Source organism: Vanellus vanellus (genome assembly GCF_965231255.1).
Source record: "Vanellus vanellus genome assembly, chromosome: 15".
Taxonomy (NCBI): Eukaryota; Metazoa; Chordata; class Aves; order Charadriiformes; family Charadriidae; genus Vanellus; species Vanellus vanellus.
Genome location: NC_138920.1, coordinates 9035103 through 9061330, shown reverse-complemented (window position 1 = coordinate 9061330; position 26228 = coordinate 9035103). Strand labels below are relative to the sequence as shown.

The 26228-nt window shown below is 38.2% G+C and overlaps 1 protein-coding gene across 1 annotated transcript; it reads right to left on the bottom strand.

Annotated features, from left to right (window-relative positions):
- Positions 1-2092: 2092 nt before the first annotated feature.
- Positions 2093-26040, bottom strand: CSE1L (chromosome segregation 1 like). Its single transcript, XM_082490914.1, has 25 exons — positions 25992-26040; positions 22979-23074; positions 22290-22432; positions 19601-19702; positions 19006-19151; positions 18601-18691; positions 18176-18283; positions 17155-17247; positions 16029-16196; positions 15805-15934; positions 15047-15112; positions 13011-13213; positions 11540-11624; positions 10726-10787; positions 9837-9973; positions 9570-9673; positions 8902-8999; positions 7843-7993; positions 7121-7329; positions 6263-6360; positions 5987-6072; positions 4780-4861; positions 4351-4497; positions 3313-3544; positions 2093-2619 (listed from the first exon to the last, which is right to left on the bottom strand). The coding sequence occupies exons 2-25, from the start codon at positions 23061-23063 to the stop codon at positions 2530-2532; spliced, it is 2916 nt and encodes a 971-aa protein (XP_082347040.1). The 5' UTR covers positions 23064-23074; positions 25992-26040; the 3' UTR covers positions 2093-2529.
- Positions 26041-26228: the final 188 nt, after the last annotated feature.

Here is a 26228-nt window from a genome sequence, read left to right as displayed (position 1 = left end):
TTGAGAAGAGGAGGTGTCAGAAGCAGCAATAAGGTCTCCACCAAAATGAAGGTGAGGGCATTGCCAGTAACATTTGCCTGTGCTCCGAAGCAGAGACCATCTGCTTCTCTGCACAACACTTGAAAAGTTCATTTCCCTGAAAGGGTAAGTGCTCTATATAAACACTTGCATGCCTTATGAAGTCTGCAGAATACATCAGTGCTAAATAACACGTCACTAACAGGGCCACAGCTACAGCCATATCTACAAAGTCTAAGTTACTCAACTCTGAGCGAACTAAAGGACAAGTATGCCACTAGTATTTGGTGAACTCACTGAGGCACTTATTCACGCAGAATATCTGTCCAACAACAAAAAGTCACGCGTTGCAGGAAGTGCAAGATAGTGAACATCAAGATTCACTGATAATTTTCCATTCAGAAGAGCCAATTTTTCTTTGGCTACCTCTCAAACAGGTTCTAGCTTGTTGCCGTAAATTCTGTTCCGTTCCATCTATGGTTGGTACTGGTTAGATAAGAAACATCTGTTCACTTACTTACATATCGCAGCAACCTGTTCCCTAAAGAAATCTTGCTTAGATCTGCAGAACTACGATGGTCGAATACAACGAGGCCCTTAATATCGCATAGTGCTGAAGAACCCATTTCAGCACGAGGTTACCTAGCATACATGCATAGGCTGTCTGCTTGAATAGATGCAAAGGCAGCATGTCAAATCACTGTTACATGACCACCAGTACCAATTTAGTTTTTGTTCTTTGAGGCTGACAGGATAAAAAGGTCTGCAAGTTCTCTGTAGAATTGTTCTCCCTATTATCCAAGGAAAAAGACAAAGCTGCAGAGTTCAGAGTATCCTTTTGGCTTGCAGGTTTTGAATGACCACAGCTCAATTAACATTGACATTCGAGGTAGGCATTCAGTTCCTTGCAAATGTCACACATCTCCCATGTGATTTCAGCCTGTCTATTGAAATTGATTCTGCAAGGCGCTTCGGCAAACTTGTAACACACATCACAGTCTCTCTCATCAGCATTAAGGCAGATGCTTTTCATTATCACCACTGTATTATTTCCCTCTTGAGAACTGCTTTCACTTCGTACCTATGAACAAGGAGGGTCTGACACTGCATTGCAGACCAGATTCAGGAAAACCTGTTGATGCTGACTCATTTAATATAGTATTAGGCACTTAGTAGTTTAAATCCATTGTCTAAAACAAGCAACTAATTTCTTTATATGTTAAGAGATATGGCCAGCATGCACTCTCATATGGCAGCCAAAAATACTAAGGAAGAGCTGAGACGGCTGATTCTGCCCTATGTTTCACCCTCAGTAAATTCAGTAACTTTCCTGACACAAGGCCCAACTTCAACAGGCACTCTAACTACGAAAAACAGCCCCGATTCAAGTCATCTGCAGAATTTCTGTGGACAAGTAACTAAAAACATCTGTCATGTATGACATTGCTTAATATCACATAAGTCTGAGACTTCACTCTTATTCAGGAGTTTTTCAGTCTCTCTAATTAGATTTATTTATACCCCTGCAGTACCAGTGTTCCAAAAGCCTACGGTCTAGCAGTTTGGCGCCCCGGCCATCCGAGAACTCAGTAAGGCTCAGGCGTTTCACTAGTCACTTAAACAGCCATAACTACAAGGTAAACTGATGCGCTTAGAATTTGAGGCTACCAAACAGAATCAGCATATTTATGAGGAGACAGGGAGAACATCCAAGTTAAACATAACTCATTAAGATCACTGCTTCAGTTTTAGTATATCAGTAAAAATCCACTTGGAGACTGATAGCCACTCTAAGAGGGTATATTAATTGCTTTTACCGCACTATACTGACACGTCTTGTCCAAAGAGAAGGGGTGCACCTGTTGATGAACATCAAGACTGATAATAACTTTGGATCTTAGGCCAGTTTTACATTTGCTCTGTACAACCCTACAAAGTATTTAAACTATTACTTAAGATAAAGAAAAATCCTCACAGTCCCACTATTTTATATTCTACCCTAAGTTTAAAACATCTTTTTTTAAACCAACTACATTCTTCTAAAACAGTAAGCGCACAGTGACAGGCATTTTAAACAAGTACTTCTTATTTATTCACAATTTAGATAAAGTTTAAGGAAAGACAAAAGAAATACAAAGGACAACATCAAAATGAAAAGGAATTTTAGTGACCGAAGTGAGTTTCTACAGCCAGTGCTCTCCGTACATTTCAAAGTGTTATCCAAACACTGCAGATGCAGATTTCAAATAAATCCCATAACAAGCTGCTATGACTATTCCCTTTGACATTAAACTGGGAATGGAAGTTAGCCACCTTTTATCTATGGTACACAAACCACCAAATTCTTTCAGTTTCTGCTTAAAGCCACATTTATCTTTTACAAGATGGATTCTGCAATACATTTTCAAGTAGGCATTTTTCATTTTGTCTGAGCTCTGCTATAAAAAAGTCACTGTCAACCTTCTGTATAACAAAACACCTTTTGATCTTGCTTGTGGAATATATGCAAATTCAGAGCAGTGTCACACTTGCAGCTTGGAGGTATCCTTGGAGATACTGCAACGCTTCTGCATTCAGACTAGTACTCAGCATTGATGGAACCTTAAAACATACGATAGAGCAGAAGTGTCAATATGTGTATACATTAAACTACTGTTATATCCTGTTGATCACTGTGTTAACATATGGTACAAAGTCAAATGACATCCTGAGAACAGCAGTTTTTCATTGTGAAAGCAGTTGCTGGAATTACAATTCCTGATGCTGACAGTTTTACGTACTACTTATCCGAATCGAATATGAAAGAAGAGAAAACCTTCAGTTATTAAAGCACGTATCTGAATGCAGCAAACATCAGATCTCATATATAGGCAACCTGTACTTACCAAAATCTTGAATAAAACAAAGACGCTATGGCTTAAAATAGCTAATCGTAAACTTTAATTGTTTATATTTAATGTGAGTTGCCTGTAATTTCCTGAGTACATACAATTGACCTGGAGACGAGTATTAGTTATATAACTACAAGTCGATAAATTTTCATTTAAGAAGTGAAATATTTAAGTTTATTGCTAAATTAAGTGATGTGAAAATATGGCCTTTCTAAGGTTACTAAAAAAAGCCTTACAAAAGCTATATTCCATAAAGACTAAAAGAGAGCAATACCTAACATTCTGGTTATGACATACTTCATTTCGCTGATTATCAAACATTAGCAAGAGAGACCCATTATCAAAAAAGCATTTCTTCTCTGTAGAATTTAGCATTCGCATGCCATGTATAAAAGTCACCTACCCTGCCTGGGCATGCTGTAGAGAGTTTGTGAAGAGACTGTGCCAGATGGATTCTAGGATTGTTCACCATTTGACCTACAGGATCGTGTTCTTTTTTTCCAGCAAAGGCTAGCTGAGAGAATGCAGTCTGATATCCTGGAGTATCTTCTATGTCAATGAAGTGTTCTTCATCAGGGATAGTGTCATCCTCAGGCAGTTCAAAGAGGCCAATGAGGGCCTGCAGCAAAGGAGTCCTATATGTAAAGAAGGGATGATAAAATTGGAGTGATTAAAATATGTTAGGACAAGGTGTATTTTACAAGAATGTTCAAATGACTCTGGACACTTTACAATTCAGCCCTTGCAGGCACTTGCTTAGCTACTGAAATTGCAAGTGCCCAATCTAAGCTGGATTTGAAGAACTAAGAGTCTGTGTAGTAGGCGCTCACATTAAAAGCATGAACAATGTATTTATTTTTTATCAGTTCAAATTCTCGTGAAACATACCTAAGAAAAGCAACTATTTTCCAGATTACACCTTTTCACTAAGTACATTAAAAAAAAAAATAAAAATCTCTACGTCAGGGATCCAGTTATTGTCATTACATTCAGGTTACCTGATAGCCTACACTGCTAGGCTGGCTTACAATCTTCCCAGATAACTTTCCCCAAAATTCTACTGTCAAGCTAAGATCTTACAGTCTCTCTGTCAGCTCTCCTGACTAGTAGAACAGTTGGAAGTCAAAACTGGGCCTAGCTTTTCAGAAAGAACACACGCTAAAAGACAGTCATGTATTTTCTTAAATGCAGTCTTAGATAGCCCAGTCAGTGCTACCTCCGTCATAAAAATCTCAAACCAGTTCTGGCATCTGCTTTGAAACTAGTTTTATTTATTGAGAAAAGGAAGTGGTATGAAAAGCCTGAAACTCAGCCTCATCGCAATAGCAGGCCTGAAGAAATCACAACAGAGTTTACTTGAAGAACGTATTTTGAGAATAGCTCGTGTTTTCAAAAAATCAAATAGCCTCACTAGCAGGACTCGAAGAAGTGTTCTACATACCATAGCTTGGTGTACTCAGTGTCCATCATAGGAGGACATTCTGTTAATATTTTTGTAATGCCGACGGCACAGATTTTCTTTTCAACTTGTCCAGACACTTTCTGGATTTCAGGAATTATAATTTTCTCCAAAACCATTCCAAACATCCTATTATGACATTAAAAGAAAAAGTATTAGAAAGCTTTATCAGCCTTTTGGTAACAAAAGAAAACTAGAAACAAGATGAAGCAGATAATTTGTCATGATGCTGCCCTGTTGCAGTAGGTGCCTGGTAGAAATTTAAGCATACAAGCTTTCCACAACGGGATAATAAAAACATCACTCCTTCCTTTTTATGATCTGCTTAGGAGATTAATATAAACTATTTCCTACTTTAAAAGATAAAAATGACATAGCAGTCTTAAATAAAAAAAAATAAATCTTACTAACTTTGGCTGTATGCTGTCAAATATTTCCTGCAGAGCTAATGCCCCATATTTTATGCAGTACAAGTTAATGAAGACTAGGAAACCTGTAACAAGACAAAAGTAAAATTAAAAATCAACATTAAAACAAAAGAATAGCTTTAGAGTCAGCAGCAAAATACATTCTAACAAGTTTTTCAAGGGGATAGAAACGGCAATCTTTATAAATGCTGTTTTAGTGAAGCACATTAACTTGCTGCCTTGAAGATTGTCTAAAAACTGCTGATCTTTTCATGTACCGCAACACACTAAAACAAGTCCATAAAACAACTAAGGAAAGATTCAGTCCTTTTCCCCCCCTTACAGCAGTTATACAGCATTAGAAAAGCTATTTGCAAGTTTTTCCAATCAAGGACCAAAAGAATTCTTCAGTACTTTTAGCCAAAAACTTCATGCAGTGCAGGTTTTCAGATCAGTTATGAACCCCTTTGCACAGCCTTTGTACCTGAGCACAGATGCAATGCATTAAAAGCACCATTTAAATTTTGTTTGTGGAAGACCATTATAAGCAATCCTATCATTCTTGCTCCTATCAGGTGGCATTAATCAGCGTTTATAGGATTAAATAATAGATGTTGCATAATTTGTGTAGTTTTGGAATCATTAAAATAATTTAATCAGTATGACAATCTTTCTGTTACAGCAGGAATAACCAGAATATGTATTTCAATAATTTGTCACAACTTTGCTAGTTTAACATAAAACCTTATCAGTAAATTCAGTCACGTTAAGGCAGAATGACACAAATGCATAGAATATTTAACAGTAATAAAATGCAACTATATATAACAAAAGAAAGTGTGGTCAGTGTTATTGCATTCTGTGGGAGTGAAAGTTTGTCAGTATTAGTTGAGGATTAAATGGAGACACTTTCAGATAATTAATGATATCACACAGAGTAAGAAAGTCAAGAGGAATACACAAGTCCTTTCCCTAATTTTAGCTCCATTCCTTCAGTCTTCATGAAATAAGTGTCAACTGCTGTGGCGAGTGCTCTATATGCCACCCTTGATTACACAAATAATTTGAAGCAAGTCACTGATGTTAACAGTCACTAGTGTCCCTTCATCTGCATAATCACAGGACATGATAGGATACTTATTCAGCACAGCTGCATGTTCTAACTGCTGGCATCACCAGCACTGAAGTTTTTTATATAGCAAAGAACTTACTTTTAATAAATTTTGTTGTTTTGGAATTTTGAAGTCTTTGGAATAGTAGAATGAAGATCTGTTTCCTGTACTGGTCAACTGATTCACTGGAAATTTAAAAGAACAGTTATTCAACCCATACTAGGATTTTACTAATGTCGCTTCACAGAAAAACACGTATAGAATTGTTCAAATCTATTTTACTGATAAATGCGACATTTTTCAGTTCTGTACAGACATACCAAAAATTGAAGTCTACAGACATTAGTTTTGAATGCAATTTCAAATCATACTCACGGAGGCATATGCTCTATAATACTGTTTAGAAGATAGAATCCTTGATGGTCATTAGCTTTAGAGGCAATCAACTTCTGGAACACACCTAACAATCCAGGCTGTAAGCAAAGCAAATATAGAACTTTATACAACAGTTCTTCACATGCGACCTACCACAAAGTTGGCCCTTACCACCATCTAAGGCATACACCAAGGCAAAAGCTTTCATAACCTAAACCAGGATTCTTTTTTTGCAGTTAAGGATAAGGAAGACAGATTTCTATCAGGACCAAGTGAAGCTGCTTTGAGCATTAAGATTAACCTTGATCAAAGGAACACCAAAGCCAATTTGAACACGCATGTCTGCTTCATCAATGGCATTGTCTAATCAAGTCTGACTATAGCAGATCATGCAGCAGAAATAACAAAAGCTAAGTATGCAGAATAAATCTCCCACTGAATTCACTAATCCTCAGATCCCCCAACATTTTGGCTTCTCCTCACTCACTCGTCTGAAGACTGTTCTAAACAGAACCTCTGAGTTTTCCCGATACAGTGTTCAACATGAGGTAAATGAGACAGGAAAACTGTGGAAACTTACCTGCTTGCAAAAATTAAGTGCAGGAATTTTACATCTTAACTGACAAAAAAAAAAAAGCATGACAGTCTAGGATTTATCTGATCCAGGAAATGGAAAAGCATCCAAAAAGCATGCCTTCGCAGTAATTTTTGTCTTTCTACGTAAGCACCATTAATTTGAAGTACAAGCATGCATTCTGACAAATCCAGCTATTCCCTAAAGAAAAGAGTTCCTTATAATTTTAATCTTAAATCAACATGTCTAGAGGCATATACTGTAACTAAATCAATCCAACTTACAATTTTGTCAGCAGCAGCACTTGCTATTGTATTGGCACCCCGCTCTAAATAAGCCTGCAGGAGTCGGACCAGAGGAGGAATGTTTCCTGTCCTTTCCCATAATACTGGCTGAAGTAGATGAGGAAACAATGCCATATAAGAAGATGGGATTTCATTTTTATGCATTTCCAGAAGTAGGGACATCACTTGAAACACATATGGAATGAACTCTGGAAAAGAAATGACGACGTTTACAAATTCAGAAAATATGGTCACTGTCAATTCGTAAGAGCCACGTATCTATTGACTGAACCTACAATTTTATGATATTAACACAAAGATTCCAACAAATAAAACCTTGGAGAAATTTATCACTTCCCAAATTTAAATATTCCAAAAATTTGTAAGCACTGTATATATCAAACTTCTATTTCCTCTACTTGTTAAAGTTTCAGAACATGGAAAACAAACTAGTAGAAACAACGCAATATTAATTAAGAAGAGTAATAAGACTCTTTGGGGTGGTGATTTTTAGGTATTTTAAAAATACAGTTTGTTTTAAAAGTTAATACAGTTTATGTACCCTACAGAACAACCCGGATGCTTCCTAAAAGTGTTTATTAGGACTGTGGACATGCTGTGTTCTCACTGGACTTCCTGTGTTACAGAAAAACTGCCATAAGGTAAATCATAGCAACCAATTATAATAGAGAGAGCACAAGCACTTACTGATTTTAATTTACCTTGCACATCATTCTGTAGTATCTCAGTGAACACCATAAACAAAGCCTCTTCAAAGCTTCCAACTGCATCAGGGTTTGCTTTGCATGTTATCCTTATTGACAGGCATATTGATTCAAACATGTAATGGTTAAAGTGAGGCTTGCTTGGATTCTGAAAACAAGGTATAAACAGATAAATCAACCCAAACTTGCGGCCAACTCACTTATTTAGCAAAGTATCTTTTTAAAATTTCAACTGAAATTAAAAACTTGTAGCAATTGGGAATAAATGTACTTATGACTTATTTATTAATATGCTAATGAAATTAATTCCATAGATAAAAGCAAACATAAAAACCTTTAAAGCATAAAGGAGAGGTGTTTTTTTAAAATATTTTAAAGACAAGTGTTTTTCAGAATCTCTACACAAACTAGCAAGCAGTGAAAGGATCACAAAACAAAAACTGGAAAAAAATTATTTTTGAATCCTGTAAGTGTCTAGTCAGTTCTTTATTGAAAACTTCTTAAACTCTGCAGCTACGTTTAAACTACACGTACTAGAAGTTTTTTGGATAGTTCATTAAAGTATTCTAAAATATTCCCTAATGTCAACATTCAAGAATATTAGTCCAGGCTGCACAAAAAACTAAGAGAATTTTACCCACCAAAAGCAAGAGGGTAATTTATTTAATTTAAATCCACACTTCAGTGCCTAAATTTAATATTAGCCTCAGAAGCTTCATGGACAAAGAATAAAGGCGTTGTGAGAAAAAACAGATTATTGTAATGGTGGCCTCTGCACAAGCAAACATCTGTACTAGATAAAACTAGTATTACAAAAATATTTCATGTGCTGTTTCCAAATTTCAGATGAGAGCTGGGGAGAATGATTTGAAAGTACGTCCTAAAAGGAAGACAGTAATTCACTTGAAGACTGCTTTAACTTATTTTAGTCAGAAAATATTGAACAATTTACAGTATTCTAACAGAACACAAACAACAAGGTATACATAAGTCTTTAGAAAGATTGCTCTAAAAGGTAAAAGGCGGACACTTTGCTCAGATAGCCTGTTGCTTTACCTTACTGACAGCCAGCAGTTTCTGTGTAAGCTGTGTGATGACAGAAGGGATGTATGGAATTATGGATTCTTGTAGCAGAGAAAAACTCCTCATGATGGCTGGAAATAAATTGAAAGTATTATCTTCTGGAGACAAACGTACACTTCTGTCACCCTCATATGCCTAAATCCGTTACCTTTCACTATTAAATCGGATCCCAAGGAATTAGGTACAGTAAGAAAGAGCACCTGCTGCAAGAGCAATCAATCTATAATCATGACAAAGGATAAAGCAAAGCCTCATTATCCCCATTCTATAGATGAAGCACAGAAGATTAAGCAACTTTGTACAGACTATCATTTACCTTGAGCAAGTCTCAAATCTTGGCATACTATTAGCCGTAACCCACTCGGATCTCCTACTGACACTGCTCAGGTAGCTGTCCTGACTACAAGGACTACCATTTGAGGAAGAACAATACCATCATGTTTAGTGTCTTTCATTGGTACCATAAACTTAGTCAAAGATGACTTAATACAGCCTGGTAAATGACTGCAGGCTGTGCATACCTCTTTGGCGTGTTTGCAGAAATTAGGTTTTTCAAATAAGAATTTCAGTACCCTGTAACTATAAGCCTTTACCTCAAGTTAACGAAGTTACTCATACATTGCAGAACTCAAAGCATTTACCTTTCATAATGTATTCATTTTCAGATGAGCCAGGAAGCGTCAGCGCTTTAAAAAGGTTTGTTAATAGCACTTCTACAAATGGTGCCATTTCTGCAGCTGTAATGCTGTTAAGTAAAACACAGCTCTTTAACGATGGAAGATATTCACAAACTACAAGCATTTTACAATATTGTAATACTAAAACGTAAAAGATTCTCAACAGATATTTCTCATCCTTAATGGACAAAACCTATGTAGCAATGAATTTACTTGTGTCTGAAAACTTACAGGGTGGTATTATTTGTCCCCCGCATGGTAAACAGTCTTTCAAGAGCATGAGCTGCGTAAGTATGGACCACAATACTTTCTGCTTGGAGATGATTGATTAAGAGAGGAATAGATACCAACAGTTGTTCTTTAGGTACCTATAAAAATATAGCAACAAATTATACATACGTTACATAAAAATACAGATGGTTCAACACTGGAGCATAACCACTCTAAGCTCATCAGATGCAAACTGAAAGCTTGGCAGAGGAACAAATCTTAGAAGGCTCCTCCAGTTGCCAAATCACACCTTGACAACCAAGGGGTACTATTTCTGTCATCGCTTGTATGCTGCCCCCAAACATGATTGTTATAGTTGCCAGTAAGTGTATATATTCCCAATGTATATTTCTTTTTCCATTTTACTTGATCTTAACAGGCAACTAAAAAAATACCAAGCTTAAAAAAAATGATTACAGACATTTCGTAAGAGATGAACAAAGGTCATCTAAAATTTAGAAACACTCAATTTATTTTCTCACTGCATCTCACAAATCAGAAAAGGTAAAGGACAAAGTTGCTGTACTCTCTTTAACAACTACTGCAATGATACGAGCAATCAAGTATATTTAGACTAACATTCACTTGAAAAAGTCTGAGTGTGTCACAGAACTAAGCATGCCAAGATGTTCAGTGCTCCCACAGCATATGGATGTAGCATACAGACTACATGTTAACTGGATATTTATAACAATACAATTTACTTTCAAAACTAAAAATTCAGCATGAAGTGTCATATATGACTATCAAACACCTGTTGAGTTCACATATGGCCAAGTAAGATAAATTAGGCTTGGCAAGTATAAAGTAACAAACTACAATATGTTTTTACCATAAAAGAAAAACTTACTTGGTTTCTAAAAATCATGATATATTTGATACCATCTGCTTTTAGCACAGGGAATTCATTCACTGCAACAGAAAAATACGCAAATTTTGTTGATACTTTTCATATAAATGTGATTACTGAACATATACTATATAGAGAGTTGATATTCAGTCATGATTTTTCCTCCTCAAAAATAATACATACAATATTTTTCTACGTTGCTTAGTTTCTGTATGGGCTCTGTTAGACAGAATGTCAGTCTTAGGTACAAATCACACCCCGGTACCATTAAGTATACAGTCCAGCTCTTTCACGTGAAATTTCCCCTTCTGACTCTGATTTTACCAGCTTCCAATTACATATTCCAAGACAACGCACTATGTTCCAAATATCGTAAGATAATTGCTGAAGCATAACATGAAATTATATGGCTTAAATCTAGACATCCGTAATCTCATCAATATAGGCTGATACAGATCTAGCCTTCACTATTTTAATTTCTCAGGGTTTTGTACAGCATAGAAGTTTGCCATAAGGTCTTAAACACAGAAATCAAATTACTTTGATTCAACAAGTTTGAGCATGTAGCTGATAGAAACCATGTGTGTACATGTTCTGATCTTGCAGATAGGATGTGGTAATCCACCTTTATTTAAAAGCTCGTTCATTGTAGGCCAAACAAATTTGAATTAATTCCTGTGTGCCAGGTGTGAACAGTCTTCTGTTTCAGAGATTATGCTCATACATGAGTGCCTGATCCTTAAGAAACAATGGTCACTGTCAAGGTTGTAGATATATCACAAGAAATGCCACATCAAAATTAATATTAACTTACCACTAGCAGACTTCAAGTCAGGTTGAATGTGATTCACAAAGAATTCTGTCAGATTAACAAGTTCATTGGCTTGTGTTATTCCATGCTAGAAAAACAAAAACCAAACAACTCGGGTTTTAGATGCTGACATTCAGCTAGTTTTCCTACTCATTTTTAAGTGCTTTTAATAAAAGGAATCTAAAGCGTTCATGCATGTGATGAGATTGTTGAAGTTGTATCTTTAGCAGAGCACCATCCAATTTCTTGTTCTTAATGTTTTTAGTGTCTAGGTTTCAACTGTAGCACTATCAAGGTTCAAAGTTGTCAGCTCTGACTTGAGGAATAATAGCACGTAACACAGTAATAATCAATGAAAATGTTAGATAGAAAATATCAAAAACTTACTAACTTGATACTTTTTTTGTGATAGACCTTTTAAAAAGGAGAAGTTTAGGACTCAAACTGCAATTCTGAGTTAGAGTGGCAAAATAATAACTACTTAGTTTTCTCTTATGAAAAATGCAACTGATTTTTAAAACAGGATTTTCAGATGGATATTTATCAGGTGTTCTAAATGATCTTATCCCATTTTCACCACTAAACAACACATAGAAAGAAAGACTTACAGCTTAGCAGTTTTAATTGCTAGAAGACTCCGGTTCACATTACGCATCACTACCATTAGCAATTGCTGTGCAGTACTATACAACTAGATTTTTAGGGAAAGACTGAGAACCTTCAGCAAAATTACCTAAAGATGTTGTAAAACATGTTTTTTTATAGCACAACTGTGTTTGCCTCAAACCTGTCTTGTAAAGCCACTGAGATTTGAACTGTAGTAACATTTAAAATATTTATTAGCATAACAAAATCTGTTCTGTAGGACATTTGATACAATGCCACTGTTTCCAAATACAGCTTAGCTCAGGTGTGGCCTTTCAATGTATCCAGCCTATTAGTTGCTTTCTCCCAGACAATTAATGAGATCCATTTCTAGCCATCAACAGCATTCACATGCCATTTCCAAATCATAAACACTCAAGTAACAGGAAACATTGGGAAATATAATGACAAGAACTTTAAGAGTCACTTAGATTCCTTCTAGTCTGCTTAACACTTCTGATCTTCTTCTGTAAAGCTAAATTTAGCCTTTCATGGCTTACAAACTCTGGCTCAGTACCATTTAAAAGCTCGGAGGTTCTAGACACAAGCTAATTTTGTTTCTTTGTATGGCTGCTTCACACATGCTAATAAGACCTGCCAAAAGGTCACGTGTGGTTGTTGACTTGGCTCAATCTACCTGAAGATCTGATACTGCCAAATTACCAACTGTGATAGGATTGTATAACGGACAACTTTTAATCTCATCAACAGTAAACTACTACAAATACAGTTACTCCCGGTCTGAAGCAGCATAAAATGAATTGCAGTCCTCATATACACTATAATACTTGAATGCATATGGATTAAAATGAAAAGAATGTAAAAGTACCTTCTGTGTTTGAGCTTTGGATGCCAAAGACGTAACAAGGTAAATAGCTGCATCTTTGTGCTTCCAGTTAACAGATGGATTCTTTGCATATTCTTGCAGCATAGAATTAACATATCCAGAAAAAATCCCTGTCACAGGTCCTTCAAAAAATTTGCACAAGCCTCTGACTAGATCACAAGCTGCTCTGCGCCTGGTGTCAATATCTGCATAAGAACCAAAGATTCTTTGGATGTGAGAAAGTATACAGCCTGTCATATTAATAAACATAATAATAATAGTAATATATTCATAATGTACAGCTTCTCAAGTTACAGCCACACCTTCAATCCTCCACACTGATGCACAAGAACACATTTAAATCTTTTACTTACTGTCATAATAGGGGCCATTTGTACAACAAAAACAGGACTGGACACCTACCAATGCTGCATGCGTACTCACAGGTTTTACTGCCCTCTAAAATTTCAGTAAGCATGCTGGGGGAGGCTTTTTACTATGTTGACAATTACACAGCTGAATCTGGTTGGGACAGAGTTAATTTTCTTCATAGCAGCCCATATGGTGCTCTGTTTTGTACTGGCGACTAAAACTGTTGATAACACCCCAGTGTTTTGGCTGTTGCTGAAGAGTGCTTGCAGTGTCAAGGCTTTCTCCTTTTTCTTCCCAGCAAGTAGGCTGGGGGTGGGCAAGCAGTTGGGAGGCAACACAGCCTGGATAGCTGATCCAAACTGACCAAAGGGATATTCCAAGCCATGTGACATCATGCTTGGCAATAAAAACGGAGGAGAGAGGGTTTTTCGGGAGGTCGCCATTGCTCAGGGACAGGCTGGGCATTAGCTTACTCCTGGGAGATGGTGAGTCATTGAGCACTCCCCCCCCCCCGCCCCCTTCCTCTTTCTTTCACTTAAACTGTCTTTATCTCTAGCCATGAGTCTTCTCACTTTTACTCCCCCCCATTCTCTCCCTCATCCCGTTGCTCTATGGTGGGGAGCAAGCAAGGTGCTCTGTGGTGCTAGGCTGCTGGCCCACCACACTGAATCAGTATATTTTTGTGGAAAAAAAAAAAAATCCATAAAAATTCCTTGTTTCAAGAAAGGAAAAAAAGAAGTCAGCTGGCCTTTAATACAATATACTAACAGAAGCAACAGCAGGAAAATAAACCAAGTCAATTTAAATGCAGTAGAGTACATTTCTAAAATAATCTCTGAAAAACACAAATACTTCTTGCCTCAATACTTCTTCCCGATCCTGGATAAGAATGGAAAAACATTTGCTTGAAAAAAGTTCAAAAACATTTTCCTCCAATTTTTGTCCTCCGCTCCAAGTGTACAGTAATCTCTTAAATATACTATGAAGTGTCATTAATCTAAAAGTGTAAGTCAGGAAACTGTTTGTGACACAGAACAGCATACACAGAAATGTTCATATAGATCTAATTTGGTTCACTTGTGCTCTAACGTGGCTGAAGACCAGACAGCTACAATGAAGAAAAATCAAGTATCTCTGTTAACAGAGCGCTGTGTTTTCAGGACGGTTACTGTATTGGTTTGAACACAGTGCTGGCGTGCAAGGGCTGGCTGGTGTCCAGCTGGCTTGATATCAGATTTGTATGCAACACCAGTCAGAATTTCAGTTTTAACATGATAGACTACTAAATACAGGCACAGTCTCTCCATGTTATTTAAAACTCTGCACATAGGAACTAAATACACAACTGTGGCCACTATTCAGCATTGACTTACAGGCTATATTTGCTGAAACGAGAATGTGTGCAGTGCAGGAGACATACCAATCCAATTAAGGAAAAAACCCTATAAAAACATTGTTCAAAACAAAAAGACACTGTGATAGGCACACCATGACAGTAAACTTAAAGATTTTATCTAGTTTTTTATCATTTTTGGGGGGGGGGGGGGGGGGGGCGAGGCGAACCTTCTCTATTTAAAAAATAAGTTATGAAAGCTTCAGTAAATTGCTTCAGCTCTTTAGAGCTATATTTAAAGACCAAGTATTCTTAGTATAAATCTGTGGATTACCAGATCCTTCCAAATCCCTTCTTATATATTCTTCAGAATTATCTTCAAATGCTTCTTCATCAGCCGCTGAAAATATGAAATACATAGAAGTAAGGTGAGGTGGTAAAAAAGGTTTATTATTATAAACTTGCTATTTTTTCCAAGTACTTTTCTATAACGTTAATAGAAATTAACCAGAAATATCCAGACTAGCCTGTTTAGCCTGCTGCTGCCTCACAAATTAGTCTTTCATATACTCATGAGCTTATGTATCCCTGATTTAAAAAAAAAAAAAGACAGAAAAAAAGATAGACCATACTCAACACTAAGTGTATTTAAAGAGGCTTCCAGAACCATAGACTTAAGAGAGAAGCTTCTTATCACTGCAATACATCTTCACTGCATTTTAGATACTAAGATCAATATGAGCCCATCAAAACTCATCAAAATAGACAACATTTCATAGGCCCGACATCCAAGCCTATTTAGACTCCTTGAATTATTCTAATACTCACTTTAATCATGAAAAGTTATTAGTGGCACATAACATAGACTTCCTATACTTTTCAATATGAGATCCCAGGAAGACGGAAAAATTATTAGATATACAATTCTACAAAGCCCCTAAGACAGTGATCCGTTGTAGAAACTTGGGTTTGAATCTAGTACTAACATACACAAGAGGTAATCCTCACATCTTAGTCCTGAAAAGCCACATATCATTCTAATTACAGTTAGATTTTGTTGTGCCTTTGAAAAAGTAAGTCTCAAAAAGTTACCTCTAAATTCCATATTGGGAACAATAACTTTTTCACAGATGCTTGTCAATGTATTCTGGTCTTCAAACAGATGCTTGTAATGTGGTCGCTCACAAACTGAGGCCAGAAACTGGATTGCATTACTAACCAGCTAGAACAAGACAAACAGAGCACAGAGTTTTAGCATGACTGACCGATTTACAATTCATTATTAAATTTAACAAGATCAGTTTATAACAACTTACCAAGTCATATTTCACTTCCTGGCCCGTTGTGACTAACAGATTCCAGATCGCTGTTACAAATCGCGGCAGGTAGGGCTGGAATTCTTCATCATATTTTTGAGCATATAAAGCAGCATTATCACAAATTTGTGATTTCAGGAGTTCCAGTAATCCAGCTTCCTCTTCATCCTCACATAAAACAAAACTAAGAACTTAAACATCCAAACTTCAACACCACTTAAACATTAAAAGTACCAACATATTTGAAGGAAATATTTACACTACTATTTTACCATGTTCTAAATAGGTGAAAGAAATCCCTCTCACATCCCTAGAATTACTGTATTTTGCTGATTTGAACTGGAACTGCACTGCAAGTTATAAATCATAACTACATTTCAAATGAAAATACAATGCACTTAAAATCACTTAGACCTGATAAAGTTTGACATGAGATTAATTTCTAAATGTAATACAAAAAACACCAAAAGATATTGAAATCATATGCTTAGAAGACATCGTATCTTGCTACTTTAAATTGGAATAGTTGTAAAAGCAGCTCCCTCCCCTTCCCCATACCAGCACAGATGCTTGTGGAGCCACAAAGCAAAGTGAATTGGGAAACTGAGCTGAAATAAAAAAAAAAAAAAGAAACAACGAAACAGCACCCCAGTTCCATCTCCCCCTGCCAATCCCCACCTTCCAGTTTTAATGCATATCACTTCCTGACTCAGTTCAGCACACATCTGCATGAATGTCTGTGCTGGGCAATAACCCACAGACACAAGTGAAGAGAAATGAGCAGCAAAGCTTCTTTTAGCAGCAGTGTTAGCCTAAAACAACCATGAAACTATAGCACAGGATACACTTAATATGCCTCCCTATATATTGTAAAGAAATTTAGAGTTGCTTTGGCTCCATCATGTGGCAAACTATAGTATTGTATCTGGAGGACATCAGTATTTGAAATGCAGAAAGCATGCACAATATTAATTTGAGCTTTGATGACTTGGTATCATTTTTCACCTGCGACACTACTACGTCTTATAATTAGACAAAGACAGCAAATGCTAAAATAAAGTACTTAGGGGTGTTATGCCTTCTATGTTCAACTGTTTCAAGACCAGGTGGTTTATGCAGTACTTACATCAGTCTGCAAAAGTTTATTATCTAAAGTTAAAAGACTATGAAAATTTGTCATCCATGTTTCCATGTTATCCTCAAAAAACTCAGGAAGATCCTGTGAAGGAAAAGCATAAATCTACATTTTAATTTCTGATTGCACTGCTTAGATAACATACCTACATTGTAAGTAGTATGTATCTACCTTATAGTCTACTGAGGTACAACAAAGTGTAGAAAACAATCTTCAAAATTAAACACTACCCCCTCCTCCTCCTCCCAAATGAAAACCCTCCACACAGAGGCTTTGGAGTACACTATTTCCAAATATACTAGTTGTTTACACCCTTTACACCTACAGTTTTATAAAGAAAGAAACTTATTGCCTCTTACTCTCAGAACAAGAGAGCACAAGCCTTCCTTTCAGCTCCAGCTTGCTCTTTTGCCTGGTATGGAAGAATAGCCCAAGCAACCAAGGCATGATCAGCACACTTCACAGCCTTATGTTTGTGTTGAGACACAAAATATATGTCAACTCAGCAAAGTATCTTTTTACCATTTTTCAGATAGTGCATTTATTTAATAATGTTAGACATTTAGATCTGATTTCAAAACAAAAATACCCACACTGCTACCAGAATTACTCGCTACGATAGTGCTATAGAACTACTAGTTTTGACTGGCTTTCATCTACATGATCGAGTTCACGTCAGTACAGACATATTTATAAAGCAGCACAGTGAGTACAAACTCAGGCATTTGACTTCTGTCTTTCACAGCTCATACTCGGAGAGCTACCCATGCAACGCCTCCTTGCTATGACAAGAGCTTAGACTCTCTTGAACTTCTCTTTACATAGGGCCAAGTTAACATGTTAATTAACCCCATCCTTACTGTGCCTTTACTCCAGTGTTGATGCAGACTGTCAACTTTTATTTTTGCGATAAAGCGTGGCCTTAAAGGCTGCCTCAAATGGATCATATAAATCAGAACATAACAGCTGTATGAGACCAAACCAAAACTATTAGCAGAACAAGGAGATTCACCTGAAAATTTAAACTGTAGAACAGCTTCGCAATTAGAATGAGAGAAGAAAAGAGAACCTTCAAAGCACTAGCATCATTTGCATGTGTGCTGCAAAGTTCAATAGTTGCCTAGAAAAAGACATGAGATTCAGTCAAGTAACACACACACACAGCCCCCCACATTGACAAGAGGTATTGAAAAGCATCCCATAACACTTAAAAAAAAAAACCCAAAACAACAAACAAACAAACCAACCCACAAACAAACAGAAAAAACAGTTCCTTTTGTTCCCCTTATCAATCTTGCCAGGTCTCACTTCCTGACTTTAGTTTGAACCTTATTAACAGTTTCAAAGCAACTATTCTTAAGTTTTCATCTTGCAGGCACTCACAACAAGCATTTCAGAATGCTAAACTTGTTTTAGAGATGATTCAAAAAGAAATACCTTAAAGAGATTTGTCAAGGGTAAAGCAAAAGCATCAAGGACAAGTTTGATCTCTGTCCATAATTCATTTGACTTAAATTCATGGCGGTACCTGACAAGTGAAAGAGAAATACACAAAAAATAGCATACAGTCTTCACATTTATTACTAAATTAACTTTCATACAATTTTATTTTTGTGTTGAACCTTGAAACAAATACTGTCAAGTAGACAATAAACAACACAGTTGAATACCATACAAGGCGTACAATTTGACAAACACTTAAGTTCTTATTAAAAAGTCAGTAAGCATAAGTAGAAGCCACAACTGTAGACTTTGTAGATCTATAAAATTAAGTCTAACGGTAAAAATCTAGAGTTGAACAGAAATTTATAATCCATATACTAACCCCCTTATTTCCAATACCTTTTAAATAAAGAGTGAGCAGTGCGAAGGACCCCGTTAATGACATGGAAATCTCCACTTTGAAAGCGATTCACCATTTCTGTCAGTAAGTCTGGCCATTTCTGAGGAAAGTCTTCCCGACCAATAATACTAATAGCATCACTTAACTGGAAAGGAAACATAACCATTATGTGATATCACACCAGGCTCCTCATTACAAAAAACACAGTGGTCACGTCAGATGTTGCAAACATCTAAGAAAAATGCTCATTATTCTTGTCAGATTCAAAAATCATTGAGTTAAATATCGACTAGTTTTCACCACAAATAAATAAATCTCACTTTAAATCCAATGTGTACACACAGTGTCACTTTCTGGAATTACCATATTTAAGTGCCTAATGCTAGAACTGAGCTATAAGGTTATACAGTAATTGCCTTAAAAAAATTACAAAATTAAAGTAGGCAGAAGTAGCTGTGACAATATACTTCACCTTACTTGGATTGGGATGACGTCATTGGTAAGGGAACTGAGCTCTGCCAATAATCAGAGCCTCCAGATGCACTTAAAATACTTCGAGAGTCTCGTGGATATAACCAGGAATTAACATATTACCTGCTTTTGAATTTGTTCTGGGCTGCTAAGCATCAAGGGCACTATGTTGGCTTTAATGGCTATCCTGTCTGATTCACATATTTTGTTCGGTTCATCCTCAACCTAAAATTAAAACAATAATTAAGTCATGGGCATATCAGTATACTCTAGGCAATCAGCAAGTATCAGCATTTCAGAAACCAACTGCTTATACTGATTTATGCAACTACTACATAATTAAAGAAACTAAGAGGAAGACCTGTTAAAGAGACTGCCTACAATGGGTCATTAGTAATAGTACCTCAAAAAAGCTGAAAGAAACTACATCTTTCTGTAAAACATTGAAATAGTTTTCTCCTTCTCTAATAGTGACTTTTCAAATCAGCAATTCAGCCATCGTAAGAGTGGGTGCATATGCCAACAACTTACATAAGTTTAATCAATAGTCTCCTCTTCCAACTCACCAAACCACATCTCTGTCCTCACTTCTGCCAACCTCAAAGATTTACTTTGTGCAAGCTGCCTCAAGCCATACTTTCTAGAAACTGTGCATGAAGATGGGTGCAGGTCACACCATCAAAACCATAACATTGAGAGTTATCTAACCAGTTCAAAATATCAATCAGTTAATAGTGCCTAGTGGTAGTCAACTACAAAATTTCTACTAAAGAAATAAAAAAATAAGGAGGCTTGTCAACAACCAGTGACAGCAGTGATAGTCACATTATTTGTGATGACAGCACCAAAGTTAAGAAACCTAGAAATTATCCAGCAGTTAGAAGTGCTAAGCACCTCCAGAGAATAATTCAATGACCTTAAGATGCTTAAACCAGATGGCACTACTACCCTCCGTCTTACTTCCCTTTCACCACCTTCCCATAAACTTAAACAAAGTTTAGTAATTTCAAAATTTCAAGTTATGTTTAGCTATAAACAAGCAGTTACAAAAGACACAAAGAACTTGCTTTTCTGCTTCTATCACATTGCACTGAATCAGAAGAATGTACAGAATCATTATTTATACACATTAAAAAAACCCACAAAAATAAGTTGATCTTTAAAACCCGAGCTTTACAAGTTTATATGATGTGAAAGGCAGCAATAACTGTACTAAGCAAGTTCCAAGTAGGGAGGCAAGACTCGCTGCTATGCATTTAGATAGATGAGGACAGAGGTGGTGGAGAGATCAGCAACAGCAAATCCTACTATGGACATATTTATGAGATTTTTCAAAGAAACAAGACCTTTTTCCAAGACGTGAGAGGCAGCACATAGATGAGTATTCTGTACGTACTTCAAAAATAAATTAAAAAAGCAGACTCTTCTTGCTCTTTACAAGTGCCCTGTACCTGGCTCTCTGGGCTCTACCAAATCCCAGTCCTTGAACAGGCAAAACCCTTTTACTTCCACTTGCTTTGTATCAGCCAAGTCCAAGGTTGCTAAATTAAACCACATGATCTAGGTAAGCTAGCCTTAGGGCTGTATTTTATGTTCATACAGCTGCTCTTGAAATGAAAGCTTCAATTTTGGACAAAACAATGTGCTTGAAGCCACATAGCAATCGTAACAGTCCCCTGGATGCACTTCTTGCATAGCATCTCCACCTACTCCAAAACAAAATCTCATCTTGAATTACATCAGCAATGCACAAAAAGGAAGCCACTTACAATTTCTTCCATAACAGAACATTATTTCTACTTACAATATACTACAGATAAAATGCAATTTGGGAGAAATGACTGAGAACGTAGTATTACAGAAACAAAGTTCTAGAAATTTCATGTCAGACTGAATGCACTAATCTGATCAGACATAACCAGAACTAGGGCTGCTATAGCTTCTTAATATTAGTATGGGGGGTAATCACATGCAAATTTGTAAATAGGTACCAGCTAAGACGTAATGATGAAATACCAGTTTCGCTGTAGTAAAGCTACATATATAGTAGTTTAGTTGATAATTTTCAGATACAAACAGTACTTTCAGTGAGACACAGTATAAACAGTATCAATTAAAATCTCTCATGGCTGAAGGAGCTGAGCTCTCAAACATAATACTTTCTACCATAAATTCAATTTCATGAATGCTGAAAGCTCTGATCAAAAATGTTTCTGACGTCTTCAAAACAAAGGATAAAATGGGATTAAATGGCAACACTTCTAGTTTACGTCTACAAGTGTTAAACTGGCAAGGCCACCAAAATAAACTGTCCCAAACTATTCTTTGCCCCAGACGCATTTACATGAAAGGGAAGTTAGTATCATCACTTTCAGCTGCAGCGCTGGCTTGTAACACTAGTTACAAGCTTACATAGTTTGTAACACTATGACAATAGATACAGGCCAAATCGGCCAGCTCGTACATAGACAATTCACAATCATGTTAGTTTAAATAATATTACTAAATATATTACTGATAGTTAAATGAGCTTTAAGTATTATGCTTCTGCAAAATATGCATACGCTATTAGAGAAAATTATTTGTTCATCATTTTATCGCCCAGCTCTAGCTTTTTTTTATAGAATGGACTCCAACGGTCCAAGTTTTAGTCCTTCATCAGTAAATTACACCTTGTGTTTGTTCTCTGAATGATCTAATTTCTATCACAGAGGACAGACATACACACATTCTTCAAGGTTACTGCAGAATGTCTTATTGTACCTTAAAAGCATTATTAAATCTTAGCACAACTACTCACTAGGATACCTACAATTCTCCAGTTCCTTTTAATATAATTCTTGAATGTTACAGACGCACAAACTTTGATGACATTTTCCTGTGATTTCTCCAGCAACGTTAAGAGTAACAATGGATAATTCTGGCTTCCTTCAACTGACTCAAGAAACTTTTCCGCTGTAAGAGAATATACTAAGGTTAGCAAATGCTGAGCCGATTTTTCTAATGGGAGTCCTAGGATTCTTCAATTGTTTATTTAAAATAATCAACACATGAACACTTCCCCAGAGTTTCACGAGAAGAGAAACACAGAACAAGTCTAACCAAAGGTACTGTAGCTTCTTTACTACTAAGCTCTTTAATGCTTCTGCTATTATTAACAAAAGCTCTCAATTCAAAGTGGGATGTGGAAATATCTCCTCCTCACCGTTTTTAAAAGCCATAACCTGATGGAAATAAATCCTGGTTTATTGTGAGCAGCAGCACTGTCTTAAATAACAACAGTACAAAAAAATCATGAATACAGGAAAATAAAATTACAAAAAGCAAAAAATTTAAATTTACATCAATCCCTGGTTTGGCGGTTTATTTTGTTTTAAAAAAGGATACTGAGAGCTTATGCAAAGAGGTTATTGCATAAACATCCACTGAAGTTTGCTATACACAGACAGAAGAGTCAAAAAGAAACTAAACTTTTTTTCATCACTCATGAGAATCACTTACCAGGACGCCTTATAGCGGGATCTGGATCTAGTGTTTTCTTTAGATACTCAGTTAAAGTCTGTAAATTCGCATCACTCAGCTCCATTTTGGCAGAACCTAAAACCCACAAGTAGCTTTGTTATAAATACAGATTAGAAAAATCTATCCTGTAAGCTACACATACGTAAAACTAGTTTCCACAGAAGACACACATCACCTCTTTTTGACTACACCTCATGAAGCATGGTCCCACCTTACGTGTCTCATCCAATAAAACAACAGCTAGTGTGCACCAAGCACAAAACAGAAAACATTCAATTTCTTCAGCTACACCTAACTGTTATTGTCTAGTTTATTGAAACCAAACTCCTGGAACAGGATCACACATCCAGCAAATCATGAACCAGGTATAGCCAAAAGATGATCTCTCACCTTTTCAGGTAAGGGTAACTCCAGGACAACAGGAGTTTGGGTTTGCTTTTGAGAACCAATGTCAGCCCCAGAAACCCGTTCCTGGTTGAAAAAGCTGCGTAGTCCTGCCCCACATAATCGTAAATAGAACAATAAGCGTATTGGAGAGTCAAGGCTTGTTTAAAATTAAACACGCATTATCAAAGAAAATCTCCACAGAAAATTAATTCTTTTTTATAAAGAGACAAAAGACTGGGCAAAGCCAGAGGGTTTGTCCACCCTGTAAAATTAACTTAGATTAGGATGGGAGTTAATTCAAACTGCAATACTTATTACAAAATAACTCTGCGCAATAAGTCTAAATTACTCCTCTCTAGTAATCCTCCCACACATTCTCATACTTACCACAGTAATATATTAACTTCACAGCTTTAATTGGAATAATTAAAATTAAGGTAACACTAAAACAGTAGCAAGACATGCTTTAATGGACATGTTGTTCAGGACCTCATCATTGATTCTGCCCACCTTTCTTACCACTAGCAGCACAGTTCACTCACTACAGAAGTAATGAGGAAGCAAAGATTTCTATTTTTTCTCTGAAGTTTCTAATTGGCAAGATAGACTGAAATTTGTCTGTCTTGCTTTGGATTTACTCCATGTTGATTATCAGTGCAATAAATATAGTTTCTATATAAGCATGCTTGAAAAGGCAATGAGTTTTAATGCCACAATTTTTACTTTAACTATGGCATCTATACCATTAAAAAAAGAGCGCAACAGTATCCTCTTGAATTAAATGAATGTTAATGAGTAATTGAGATCCAACAGATTTTGCAAAAACGTACAAATCCACCTAAAGAGCCCTGCCTCCCATGTTTCACCCCCCTTCCCTCTTTGGGGTTTACTTGTCTGTAGTCTTGTTCACCGATTCACATGAACTAACAAAATCTCAATAAAGTACAGCATAAGCAAACAACACTAATAACAGCTGGCTCATCTGTTCTACAAAATGGCCTCATCCATCATTACTGTGATGTTGAAACTAATACTTAGTTTTTCATAATTAAAAAAAATATAAATTATCTGGCCCAAGGAAGTTTGTAAGGCTGAGGTGCAAACCCATGCAGAAATCACTTACGAAGACTAAACTTAACTCAAATGGGAAACCAAAGTGAAAGAGGAGATGGCAATCCTGAATGGCCTTTTACAAATACCTCACATACATATGTAATATAGGGACCCGTGTAAAAAATATACACCTCAAGCTGACTGTGAGTTTCCTTTGAAGGCCAAATGCAAAGATTTGAACCCATTGCTCCATCCCTCATACAAAAGGATAAATATTTTCACCCGCTACCTGCTTACTCTTATTTCTTTCTTTTCCTCTAGCTATTAATTTCTTTTGTTTTCCACTAAAAAAAAAATATGGTGGTACTTGCTAGAGTGATACGATGTCTTTTGCTGCGTTGTGACGTATGCCTCCTGGAAATGCCACAGAAAATGAGATTTTCGGACCACTTCTGCAGATGAAAACCCATATGATTTGCTTCATTCATTAACTACTTTAGTCAAATTAACGACAGACCGCTTAGGGGAAAAAATGCCAACCCCAAAAAGCAGCAGTCCTCCAAGCCTTACGCTGCGAAGAACTTCAGAGAACTCTGTTGCTGTATCCGCTCACCGCAGCAACTCGCCAAACGCCATCGACGTGCCTAAGGATGTTTATGGTCCAGGTTTTATGGGAAAGATTATCTTTACACCGGACCGAGGATCTTTCCGCTCACTTTCCGCCTCACCAAACCGCGGGGGTCGGGAGACATGCACCCGCTGCCCTCGGGAGCCGGGACCCACCACAGCCCCCGACCGACCACTCACGCCGTTCCCCCTCACACCAAGAGGCGACCCCCCGAGTGAGGCGGGGCGGCCGCCCGGAGCCCTTCGGCGGGCACGGGGAGAGGAGCCCTCCAGGCCCGGCCGCCAGCGGGGCCGTCCCCCCTCCTGCTACCGCGGGGGCGGCCCAGCGCCCTCCCGCCGCCTCGGCCCAGCACACCCCGCCGCTTCCCCGGTCCTATCCCCGCCGCCTGTCCGGCCCGAAGCCGCCAGGCGGTTTATCCGAGGGATGGGGCCGCTCCGTCCCGCCCGCCGCCGCCAGACTGAGCCTCCCCCGCGGCGGCGCTCACGCTGCCTCATGTGGCGGCGGCGCGGCTCGGCTGTGGCCCCCGCCTCGCGGGCCCAGAGGCAGGTCAGCCTGCCCACCCCCGCCGGGCCGGGCCCAGGGCAGCGCGGGCTGGCGGCGCGGCGGCGGCGGAGCCCCGAACGACACCGACCGCTCTCAGACGAACTTGCTCCCCTCCCCCTCCCCGCCAGCTCCAGACTGGCAGCAGCGGAAACCAATGAGAGGAAGACGCTGCACAACCCCAGAGGTCGCGGGCCAATCACGAGCTGTGAGAGGCGGGCGGAAGCACCCCAGCACGGTGAACTGCGCCTCTCGCTGCGCCGCGGGCCCAGCGCCCGAGCCCGGCGCGGAGAGGAGCGGCGGCCGGCACCGGGCCGTGCGGGGCCTCCGGGCTGCGGGACCGCCCCACCGCCAGCATCGCCGGGCGGCGCGGCCTAGCCTCACCTGGCGACTCCCCCCGGCGGCGGCAGCGTCTCCGAGAGCTCCGGCTGCGCTTCACATTCAAACCGCGGAGAGAGGGCGCGGCGGCGGCACCGTGACCGCATCACGCAGGGCGGTGACACCGTTCGGCCGCCGGGCCAATCAGCGGCCTCTCCTTCCCCGACGCGCTCCGCCGCGAGCCAATCCTTGCCGCGCTCCCCAGCGGGGGCGACCGACCAATGGCCAGGGTCTTCCCACAAG